Below are 12826 nucleotides of genomic sequence, written 5' to 3' on the forward strand. Positions count from 1 at the left end.
AGATAAGTTAGTGTTCCAAAGGTCTATCAATTTTGAGAGAGGGAAGGGAAAGTGTACTACTCTGTGATGATTACTAACCATTGATTTATACCTATGAGCCACAGATACATAAAATCTTGACATGCAGTTATTTATTATCATGATCCTTATTGAATAAAATGAAAGCATTTAAAAAAGTTGTTTTTATTGCTATTATTTTCTATCCCACCTGGAGGATTTCTTCATAATAAATATTATTTTCCTCTTTGTGTAGAATACATTAAATACTATGAAAACAATGTTTTAAGCTTTTTCCTACTCTAGAGAAGCCTATGTCTTTCTAAGAAAATTTCATTCAATAAAAACTACCTTGCTTCACTAAAAAATAAATAACTTTTAAAAGTAAAACTATAATTTCTAGGCATCAGAATTTGACAAGAAAAGTACTTTTAAAAATAATTTTTAAAAATAATTTCTAAGTGTTATTTACAACTTACCAGTTTTTTCCCTTTTATAGATTAATCTGTATTGGTAGAGTGAACATGAATGAGACTCTAAACATGGGCTGGTCACTGTGATCTTCTGAACTTCCTTCGTAGAATCAGTAGTTTCCCACTTTTCCAATGTTATAACCTATTTTTACAATTAAAAGAAAATCTTGTGTAGTGGGGCTCTCTCCATTCTGGAGAAACTTTTGTTCTCTACTGAATGTGTTATTCTGTCTCTGTCTCTGTCTCTCTGTCTGTCTGTCTCTCCTCCCTCTCTCTTTTCTTTCTCAGTCTCTCTCTCCTCACCCCCTTCTCAGAGTTTCCGAATAAAACCTGTTTTCACTTTTAAAAAAACTTTCACCTATGGAATATACATTTAAAAGCATCATAAGTCAACAATCAAGCCTCTATATAGCTCCATTTTATTGTAAATAAAAATATGTTAAAGTCCCACATCTACAGTGGCCACTTTAGTTTATATTACAGATATTTAAGACACAACTTTCTTTGGCTCTATTCCCCTGAACAGCACCTTTCCTAGAAAAATGAACCACCAAATAAAGTGCCTATCCTATAACATCTGTTTCACGTAAGGTTGGTATAGAATCAGGTCAAACCTGTACTTCTTCAACTATTGTTGACTGGAATTTGACAACTTGTTCTTCATTTACTGCATCTTCTGTTTGTTGTTCAGTATAGACATTTTTAGACTGGTACAATCCAACATCAACAAAAGCACTTAGCCTGAACTCCTGTAGCAGGATTTCAATATAGTATCTGGAAAACACAAGTAATAAACATTACATTTTCTCCAGGGCACTTACAACATTTTTTTAAATGCATAAAACATCAGTCTTGTATAAGACACCTATCAGTCAAATGCTTTATATTGTGCCCAAAAGAAGAGAGAGAGAGAGAGAGAGAGAGAGAGAGAGAGAGAGAGAGAGACAGACAGACAGACAGACAGACAGACAGACAGACAGACAGACAGAGACAAAGAGAAAAAAGTGCCTGCCATAGAGGCATGTTTCGGTGTGGGGGTGAAGGAGGGAATCTGGGAACACTGACTGGTGCTGGGAAATGTACACTGGTAAAGGGATGGGTGTTGGAACACTGTACAATTGAAACCTAATCATGAATAGTTTTGTAAAGGTCCATTGCACAGTGATTCAATTAAGAGTAAATAAAAGTATATAGCATGTGTTGCAGTATTCTGATTTTATTCTAACTTATTTTTGGGGGTCGGGGTGGGGAGGGCTACCAGGCAAGGCACGGGGCTTCTCCTGAGATTCTCAGGGAACCATTTCCAGTCCAGTGGCTAGGGGTAACTTTTTTCTGCCCTAATGAAATGAAATAGTAAGTCGAATACATTAGTGAAGAATTATTCTAATCTATGACCAATTCTTTCAGTTTTGTCAATAACACATTGAAAAATATAGTTTCCTATCCTCAAAGAATTAAAAACAAAATTGTATTGTAGGGCTGGAGCGATAGTGCAGGAGGTAGGGCGTTCGCCTTGCCCGAGGCCGACCCAGGTTCGATTCCTCCGCCCTTCTCAGAGAGCCCAGCAAGCTACTGAGAGTACCCCGCCCACACGGCAGAGTCTGGCAAGCTACCCATGGTGTATTCGATATGCCAAAAACAGTAACAAGTCTCACAAAGGAGACGTTATTGGTGCCCGCTTGAGCAAATTGATGAGCAACAGGATGACAGTGATACAGTGACAGTGATACAGATTACAATAAAAAGTATTGAAATAAAACACAATACATTTAATGTATCACTGTATCACTGTCATCCCATTGCTCATCAGGCGCCAGTAACGTCTCCATTGTGAGACTTGTTGTTACTGTTTTGGCATATAGAATATGACACGGGTAGCTTGCCAGGCTCTGCCATGCGGGCGGGATACTCTCAGCAGCTTGCCGGGCCTCCGAGAGGGATGGAGAAATCGAACCTGGGTCGGCCACATGCAAGGTAAATGCCCTACCCACTGTGCTATCGCACCAGCCCATGTTTAATGTATTTTATTAAAATAATTTAAAAAGCATACAAGAAAATGACAAACTGATTTCAAAACCTTATAGATTTTTGTTTTGGAGTGGTTTTAATGGATCAGGAATCAAAGTTTCTTCATTCAAGTTTCCTAAATGCTGCACCCATTTGCCACTTGGGAAATTTTCAAAAGTAAGAATGGAAAAAGACCCCTAAAAATCCAAATAAACCCAAAGAGTGGAATGCTTTCTTAGTATCACTAAGAGGTACTAAGAGCTGAGCTCACTAGCACTAATGCTGAGTGATGGCTCCTCAGTACCACAAAACCCTCTCTGTCCTGCTCTGCTGGTCTCCCGGGGGATGTCTGGAAGCACAGCCTCAAAACCTGAAAGGGGGAGTAGTTGAAATCAGAACAGAAACAAACAAACGAACAAAAACTCCCCCATAAAGAATTAAAGCCTATTTACCTTTTGAGGCTGCCTACCATAGACTCAAAATATTACTCACTGGAGTATTAGAAAACTTGCTAAAGGCAGGCTCTGGATGTATTTGTACATTAGGAAGTGTCCATCTTTACTGCTGGAACCTATTCAACAGCTTATCACCAAACTGAATTGCTTTGAGCAACTACATTTGGAATGTTTTTTTTTTATTTAAGTAAAACTTAATAGAATTCAAATGATTAAATAAATGTAAGATGATAACCATGAAACCTTTATGTTCTCCATGCAACATATATTTCAAGTTTATCATGTCTTTGATGCCTATTTTTTAGAAATCATGAGTAACCTTCAGATGGAACCATCCGCCACTTGAATGATGCCCTCATTTTTTTTTCCCAGAACTGATCTTTTAGTATTATATGATACTGCTTAGGGGCAAGTTGTATCTTTAAAATATCTTTTAGATCAAATTTCCAATACCTTGCACACAGTGATAAAGTACTCAGTGAATATTAAATAAATATTAGTTGCAGTACTAATTCATATAGTCTTGGTTTTTCCTGGCAATATCTAAGAACTCAGGGACAGGAGCAAAATGATAGCTGAATTGATTCAAAATTTCTAATAAGGATCTAATATCAAAATTGAGTAAATTTCATGATATCATTTCTGAAATAAGGATAATTTAGATTTCAAATAAACTGGTTATCTTAGAGCAACGTGACAAGAGAATGCCATATCAAAGGTGGGCAAATTCTTGACCCTGGTTTATAGAAATGAAAGGTTGAAGGAAACAGAGAAATGGAGGGTGGAAGAGATGAATGGGAGATGCCAGACCTTGGAGGCCATGGTGGTGTGTGTGTATCTAAACCACACGGCCAACAACAGTGAGGACTCCAACTCTAATAATCAAGCTGAAAAATGTGCCCATGATGGAGGCGGGCTGGGGATGGAGGGAACACAGGGGCACTGGTGAAAAGAAGCTGACCAGGGTGGTGGTGGAATTGATTTGCCTGGAACACTATTGTAGACATCTTTGTATATCATCATGGATCGATTAAAAAAACATTATTTAAAAGTATTTTAAAATCCCATCATTTTAATGGCAGAATCCATAAAATACAGAAATAAAATGATCAAATTTAATTAATCTAACAGATTAATATCATATCCAATAAAGCAAATTTACTTTAGTCTTTCATGTTATCTTATCATTTTACAACAGCACACAAAATCTTAAAAGAAAAAAAACCTTACTCTTTTCCTTTCTGAAGATGAATGTCATCTGAGCTTTGTGTTGGACTGGAAAAATAGTTGTTGGCATTGGAAGAATGATATGCGATCTTCACCTTATCCCAAGAAGGAAAAAAAAGAGGTGGGGGTAAGGGGAACTTATTAATAAACCTTCTCGACATTTACCATTTATTATTGCTATTCACTCTAGAGCATTCGTGAACAGAAATGTGAGTCAACATCTTATTTTTCCAATTTCTTTTATCCATGAAAAAATTGATTTCTTAAAAAAAAAATCAAAGCTTATTTCATTCTCTCCACTCTCAACTAACATCAGCATCACTGTACCATGGATATACACCATGCTTTTCTAAAACTAGAACTGTGATGGGAAAAAAGTTGCACCACAAAAATGAGGTGTTATTAACTAAAAGATCATTTAGTTCTGCAGAGAACATACAGGGATTGAATCCAAATGAGTCATTTAAAGTTTTTTCTTTCCTTTGGGTTTTTCTTTGAGGGCCACACTCAGCAGTTCTCAGAGCTAACTCTTTGCTCTGTGCTCCAGCAGTACTTGGGGGACTATATTTAGTGACAGGGATTGAAGTGGGGTTGGTAGTGAGGGAAATCAAGTCACCTGCTGTACTATCTCTCAACCCCCTAGAGTCATTAAATTTAGTCTAAAAGATGCTAAAGACCACTCAATCCACCTACAGTTTGAATGAGCTGGGCTTTCATTAAGCCTGATACTCTGGGCAGGGATGTAGCTGAAAAGGTTGCAGCACACACCTTGTATGCGTGCAGCCCTGAGTTTGCTCCCCATCACCACATGCACCACCAGGTGTAGCCCTGGTGACCCCAAGCACTGTCAGGCTGGCTCTGGTAGCCCCCAGCACCACTGGACCTGACCAGCATTCTATCACTGAGTCCAAGCACTGAACCATCAGGCCGACCTGGCTCAGGCCAGATCTCTCAAGGTGTGGCCCCCAGAGAAAATGTAGGTCAGAGAAAAACTTTTAGGAAGTTGTGAATTTATCACTCCTATTGCGTTTGCTAAAATGGTCAGAAATCCAACCATGAGACTATGCATCTCATTCATTGCTATAGACCCATTGGTTCTGATGCAGAATAACCTACACACCCATAATCATTCTTTGTGTATTTTTTATAAAGTAGTTCACAATATTTTATTATATTTTATATTCAAACACCAATCCCACCACCATAACACCTTCCCACCACCATATTTAGGATGTTTCCATCCCAACCCTCAACCCTCGCCCCAAAGCAGAACTGAAATTCATTTTGTAGACATTCTTTAAATGCCATTATTCAACATATGAAAGAGTACACTATGTCTTCCCTACCTTATCTTCTGGAACTCCAGTATGGCTGAAATAAATAGCATAACGGTCATCACCTTTGATGTAGAATCTATAAATATCAGAATCTGGAGCCACAAAAAATCCACTGAAACGTGCAACAAACATGTCATGTTCCATGGGCCAAATATAGGAAGCCGAATCGACCCAAATGGCACCTGTGTACCCAGGAGTTTTTTCATTGTATTCAAGTATCTCTTCCAAATGCGCTGGCCGGCTGTTATTCCACACCTCTAGCTTTAGGCCTCTCCCACCTGAACACCACAGGGTAAAAGAAACATTTTATCAGAAACGTAATGTGGAATTTCAATGGCTTTCTTTGTATCTGGGCAGTGGTTAGAGATATTCTGTTCCAATGTATACTTTTGGAGCATCTGTGTAGGTGAAAGAATTTCATAAGACTATAATCTGGTACCCAGAATGTTATTAAAGATAATATGTTGGGTGCTGAAGCGATAGTACAGCTGGTAGGGTGTTTGTCTTGCACGCGGCCGACTTGGGTTTGATTCCCAGCATCCCATATGTCCCCTGAGCACCACCAGGAGTAATTCCTGAGTGCAAAGCCAGAAGTAGACCCTGTGCATCACTGGGTGTGATGACCCAAAGAGCAAAAAGAAAAGAAAGATTATATGCTGGAATTTGTTTATTTGGGAGAGTCTCTCCTGTGGTACATGGGAGACCAAGGACCACACTCAGGTATACTCAATCTGGCATTGCTGGCTGGCAGCATTGGTGGGCTGGTGGTTGACTGGTGGGTCTCAGGGTTCCGGGGAGCAAACTAGGGGTATCACGCATGCAAGGTATTCACTTTGAGCTACTTCTCTGCCCTACAACGTATTATTTCACTTCTCTACACTTTTGGGTCTACATAAGCAAGATACAAATAACACTATAATTTACATGGCAGCTTTGGGGATGAAATATAACATAATAGATGTAAAATACTTGACATTGGGTACACTAGGATTGCAATAGTGGAACAATTATTACCTTTAAGTAACTGATAACCCTTTGTACAGTTAAGTATAAAAGCTTCATGATTCAGACTATTTGATCACAAAACTTTTGCCTACATCATTCTGACAAAATTACAGTCTTATTGCTGATTGAAGAACACATACTGTTAGCTTTATGATTTTTTTTTTGCTTTTTGGGTCACACCTGGCGATGCACAGGGGTTACTCCTGGCTCTGCACTCAGGAATTACCCCTGGCCGTGCTCAGGGGACCATATGGGATGCTGGGATTTGAACCCGGGTCGGCCTCGTGCAAGGCAAACGCCCTACCCACTGTGCTATCTCTCCAGCCCCAGCATTATGATTTTTGTGGTTTTCGTTGGGTTGTTTCAGGCACCCAAAGATATCATCTCTTTCTTGTGTGGAATCAGAGACAAAATCCCCATGAAAGTGTCCTTCTTATCAGCCAAAATGATAGTACAGTGGGTAGGGGAGCACTTGTCCTACACGCAAGCAACCTGGGTTTGATCCCCAGCATCCTAAAAGGTATCCTGACCACTGTCAGAGGTAATTGTCAGAAGTAATTATTGAGTTCAGAACCAGGAGTAACCCTGACCATCATCAGATGTGTTCCAAAACAGAAGAAAAAAAATAATAATTACATACCTAAAACGTCCAAACACTAGAAACTCTGTGTTTTCCTTCATCCTAAAGAAGGCATCTAACTCTTTTTTTTTATTTCTTCCCCGAAATTCAACCAGGCTACTGTCACTGAAGACAGCGAAGCTGCTGGCTGCCCCGGCCCTAGGCCACAGGTGAAGTAGCAAAAGAATTAGAGTTCCCTTGATCTCATCCCATTAGCTCTTCTAAGTTATTATGGACAAATCACTGTATCACTGTCATCCTCTTGCTCATCCATTTGCCCGAGCGGGCACCAGTAACATCTCCATTGTGAGACTTGTTGATACTGTTTTTGGCATATTGAATACACCACGGCTAGCTTGCCAGGCTCTGCCCTGTGGGCGAGATACTCTCAGTATCTTGCCGGGCTCTCCAAGAGTGGCGGAAGAATCAAACCAGGGTTGGCTGCGTGCAAGCAAATGCCCTACCACTGTGCTATTGCTCCTGTCTTCTATATTTAATCTTCTAAATATCTAATAACTCAGATACAGGAGCAAAACTATTAGCTGAATTGATTCAAAATTTTTAGTAAGGAACTAAATTTTTAGCCAGGAGAGATCTTTTGGAATGTCCACGCAACTTGTACCAATAATCAGTATCACTTTTTTAAAATGTTGTTCACAATAATTGATTATATTCATATTCCAACACCAATCCCACCACCATTACATTTTCCCACCTCCATATTTTAAATTTTCCACCACCACCCAAGCCTGCTCCAAAGGCAGATTCTAAATCATTTATTTCATATTGTTTATTTTGCATAATCCACTAAAAATGACCCAAAAAGATTTCCTTAGAGAAAAGTGTGAGAAAATTGTTGTATCTCACCTTGGAGCCATTAAGCCCTTGTATAAGAGATTACTAAGATGGTTGTCATCATTTAATATGGAAAAAGCCAAGTACTCTTATTGATAGAAATGTGCTACTTTTCAGTAGGGGTTCAAGAAACAGGCCAGATTCACCTCCTGTTCACCTCCAGGGTGCAACCTTGGTGGAGCTAACTTTAACGCTTTATTGTTAAAGCAGAAAGAATGGGGAAACAAAACTAAGAAATAAACTTGACTGTAACACCCACTACAAATTCTAAACACTCAAATTCTATTTGTCGTCAATTATTATGGGTCGTGTGTGTTCCTCCCAAACCCATATGTTGATATTTAATATCTGCTCATATATTATTAGAAGTGGTGCTACAGGTAGGACTCAGGTCTTGAGAATAAAGCCTGGATGAATGACATTAGCATCCTTCTAAAGAGACCCTGTTCCAAGGGACTTACATCTAAAACAGGCTCTAGCTCCAAGGTAGTAGATCTTCCCCAGACCCTTTATGGATTAAGACTATGATTTTGACTTCCCAGGCTCCAAAATTAATGTTTGCTGTCTATAAATTACCTGGTCTATGGTTTACTGTTTTCTCATTCCTCAGGGACCAAGGCAATGATGACATATGAAAATAGGGGTCATAGAGATACCACAGGGGTTAAGTCACTTGCCATGCATACAGCTAACCCCAGTTCAATCCCGGGTACCACATACGGTCCTCTGAGCTTTGCCAGGAGTCACCCCTGAACACAGAGCTAAGAGTGAGCCCTGAACAAATCTGAGTATGACCTCCATATAAAATATAAGGAAATAAATTTGAAAAAAATCTTTTCAATCATCTTACATAAAGGTAAAAATTGACATTTGTCTTCTGATGCCTTACCTGGATACATAGTTCTCAGATGATCGGGTTTAGGGGGTGTCTTGCAGTATATGTTCTCTTCTGTGACATTCAAGATCTCACAGGCTTGACCTACAGAGAGAAATTAGATGCAGAGCGAGCACTACAGAGTTTCAGAAAGCAAATCTGATCAGCTTATCTTGAAGTACTTTTTCAATTAAAACAAAGTTGTACCAGCAAGAGACAAAGCTGGGTGGGGTCTTCATTTTCTTACTGTTTCCAGTAAAGCTACTAACTGCTGTCATTTTCCTACAAAGCAGTATTTCCCCAGTGAAACTTCACAAGTCTGAGTTAGAAGTTTTCACAATTTCTGGGAAGCAATTTCTTTTTATTTTTTAAATGTTTTTAAATTGGAGTCACTGTCAGATACACACTTACAAAGTTGTTCATGGTTGGGTTTCAGTCATAACGTGTTCCAACACCTATCCCTTCGGGGAGGCAATTTAAAATCTTATATTTTGTTCCTTGACGAAAAGTTGCTACATAATGCATAATGTTCAGAATTTATAAAAGCTGAGGCTGGAACAATAGCACAGCGGGTAGGATATTTGCCTTGCGGCCAACCCGGGTTCAATTCCCAGCATCCCATATGGTCCCCGAGCACCGCCAGGAGTGATTCCTGAGTGCAGAGCCAGGAGTAACCCCTGAGCATCGCTAGTTGTGACCAAAAAACAAAACAAAACCAAAAAAAGTAGGTGGTATCTCATCAGAGGTAAAAACTAAACCAAAGTAAGAGTTGGGTTGATAGTTTTGAAAAAATGAAAATAATTTGCAAATGGTACTTTTACTGGTAAATTGAAACCAAAGTTGACCAAAGGTGAAGTGTGAAAAGAGAATGACTGTACATAGAGGCAGGTAGACTTTGGAGAGAATCTATGTGTCTGACATGCTTCATGTAAGGTCAGCTCTCTCTCTACATATTTACTTAAATGGGAACAAGATCCCATGTGAAGGGAAACAAACAGAGAGAGCCATCTTTATGAAACCATACTTGGTGATTTGAAATATTTATTCTTCAGGTCTGACTGTCATTAATTTAAATGTTTAGTTGGACAAAAGATAGCTAACCTACAAAGTACATTTAAACCAGACATTAAATGAACTTAGCCCATTACATCAGGACAAAAGGAAAGATACCTTAACGAAACATGGGAAAGATACTCAAAAAAAAAAGATATCAAAATAAATTTGAAAGAAATTAATGGTAACATACAGGCAAGGGGTGGGGGTCTTGGGGAGTTTGATAGAGGTAAGGTGAGTAACTATGAACAGCAAAGCAATAAAATGCCAATAAAACAAATATAGTAAAACATTAGTAAAATTTTCAAAGACAAAATGACAAGAGAAAACAAGCAAGTTTAATAATATTCCTTACTGTATAAGTATAATAAAACACACTTCTGTGACCAAAATTTTAAAAAGAAAAAAATTAAGAAATTATTAAAAACTCAAAATCTTGAATTTGGGGCCAGAGAGAGTATAGGATACAATGCACTTGCCTTCCATGATGCTAATCTCTGTTCAATCCCCAACATCACATATGATTCCCCAAAGTACCTTTGGGAGTCACTCCTGAACACAGGAATAACCCCTAAGCATCACCAGGAATGGCCCCAAGCACTGCCTTCCAGATAAATGAAAATAATGAAAAGCACCTCCAATAAGCACTCGTACTGGGAAATCGGTCTGATCAAAGAACTGCCCGCTGACTGTCAGGGTAGTGCCACCTTGAAGGCTTCCTTTTGAAGGGGAAATCATAGTGACCTCTGTAAGAAGGGAAAGAAAAGGGAAGCAAGTTCAATAAATCGTCACTCCTACTTATACATCAACCCAAAGGCTTGATTTTTTCCCCAAAGTCTCCCAATTACCTAACCATAGCACTGAGCACATTGGAGATTGGGGATAAGCAAGCAAATGAATTTGGTGCTTTCTTATTTTGTGTCTGATGGTATCCTGCAAAGACAATGATGATCATGGCTCTCTCAGAGACCTAAATGTCTTGGGGATCAGGCATGAGTGGTGCCTGGTACTACAGTGATACTGATATTGGAAGGGCCAGGGAGAAAGGGAAACTTGCACTGAGCAAAGATTGCTTCTTCCAAGAGAAAAAAGAGAAAGGCAGGAAGGAGAACCCCTCCATGCTCTGAAAGAATTTTTCTTGTATATATGGGAAAATATCTTATATTTTGTATGCTAATGAAGTGGTTTTTTTCTCTTTTTTTTCTTATTTTTTTTTTATTTAGTGAGTCACAGTGAGGGTACAGTTACAGATTCATACATTTTGTGCTTGTTTTTCCCTCATGCAGTGTTCGGGAGCCCATCCCTCCACCAGTGTCCATTCTCCACCACCAATGAACCCAGTATCCCTCCCACCCCTCAGTCCCATCCCCCCAACCCCACCCCACCTCTGTGGCAGGGCATTCCAATTTGTTCTCTCTCTCTCCTTTTGGGTGTTGTGGTCTACAATAGGGGCATTGAGTGGCCATCATGTTTGGTCACTAGTTCACTTTCAGCGTGCATTTCCCTTACCACGAGGGATCTCCAATCACATTTTATTTGGTGTTCCTGAAGTGGGTTCTTTTTTTAATGACACCTAACCTCAGGGTTTTAGGGTTTTGTTCTTTATAGCATTTAAAAATGGAATGCATATTTGCATCTGCTTTTATATATAAAAATATCTGATTAAAGATAATAACCGAATTTTGTATCATTATTGCTGGGAAGAAATGTTGCTGATAGGAATTTTTATCTGTGTATATATAGTTTTATTGATTGCTGGGACTGATTTGTAAAATTTTCTATTATTAGAAAAGTAATCCATTACAAAAATGTATATAGTCAAGAGAAAATGTAATACACAATACAAGTCTTTTTGTTACCCTTTTCTATTCATTCATGTGTATAATTTTTTTAATGAAATATGCCATTTACGAGCTGGAGCAATAGCACAGTGGGTAGAGCATCTGCCTTGCACTCGGATGACCCGGGTTCGATTGATTTCTCCACCTTTCTCAGAGAGCCCAGCAAGCTACCAAGAGTATTGTGCCCGCGTGGCAGAGCCTAGCAAGATACCTGTGGTGTATTCGATATGCCAAAAACAGTAACAAGTCTCACAATGGAGATGTTACTGGTACCGGTTCAAGCAAATCGATGATCAATGGGATGACAGTGACAGTGACAATATATTAAGCAATATTGAAATTCTTATGCTTTTGATATAAACATTTTACGGATATATGCAAGACAGCCCAGTGCATGGAACATGCTAGATCTGATTACTAAGTATTCTGTTAAATTTTATCAAAGTTCTACATAGTTTTACATATGAGTTGCATGTGAATTTCTAGACAAAGCCAGAACACATCACATTTGACTTATTCCAAGAGATTCACTGTTGGTGCCATTGGTGTTTGTTGTGATCATGGTTATGAGACTGATGTTGCAGTGACAGCTGTTGGTGGTGCTTGGGGACCACAAAGTATAGAGCCCAGGGACTCACAAAAAAAGTATGTGCTCAACACCTGAGCCACGTCCCCAGGGATACAGTTGAACATCTTTGAAATATGAATCACCCTATCTGGAATAAGGTGCAATTCTTTTTTATTGTTGTTGCTGGGTTTTTTTAAGGTTCGCACCCAGGAGTGGTCAGGGATCACTCCCAATGGCGCTCAGGGGATTATGTGGGGCTCCAGGAATTGAAGCCCTGTGCAAGGCCAGTGCCGAAGTTGCTGTACGATTGTTCAATCCCCATAAAGTACAATTCTTACAAAAGGATTTGGGTTTGCTACTCTTACAAGGGTTTCACTAACCCAAGACCTCTATAACATTAAAATAAATGATCATCTATTTAAGGATCCTTCTGGATCACATGGAAAGCATAAAATGCAGGTGTTCTGGATTGTACCTAAAACTGACTGAAGGGATTTCCTTTTCTTTCCTTTATC

At 39.1% G+C, this 12826-nt stretch overlaps 1 protein-coding gene across 1 annotated transcript in view; it reads right to left on the reverse strand.

Moving 5' to 3' along the window:
- The window catches only part of PKHD1L1 (PKHD1 like 1), a 187237-nt gene that overhangs the window by 143728 nt on the left and 30683 nt on the right, over positions 1-12826 (reverse strand). The window contains exons 11-16 of the mRNA XM_055127690.1: positions 10538-10648; positions 8865-8954; positions 5506-5774; positions 4163-4254; positions 1085-1244; positions 477-612 (exon numbers count right to left, since the gene is read on the reverse strand). Coding sequence (XP_054983665.1) covers positions 477-612; positions 1085-1244; positions 4163-4254; positions 5506-5774; positions 8865-8954; positions 10538-10648 — 858 coding nt within the window. The remainder of the gene's footprint in view (positions 1-476; positions 613-1084; positions 1245-4162; positions 4255-5505; positions 5775-8864; positions 8955-10537; positions 10649-12826) is intronic.

The sequence above is a fragment of the Sorex araneus genome, chromosome 2 (assembly GCF_027595985.1).
Source record: "Sorex araneus isolate mSorAra2 chromosome 2, mSorAra2.pri, whole genome shotgun sequence".
Lineage (NCBI taxonomy): Eukaryota > Metazoa > Chordata > Mammalia > Eulipotyphla > Soricidae > Sorex > Sorex araneus.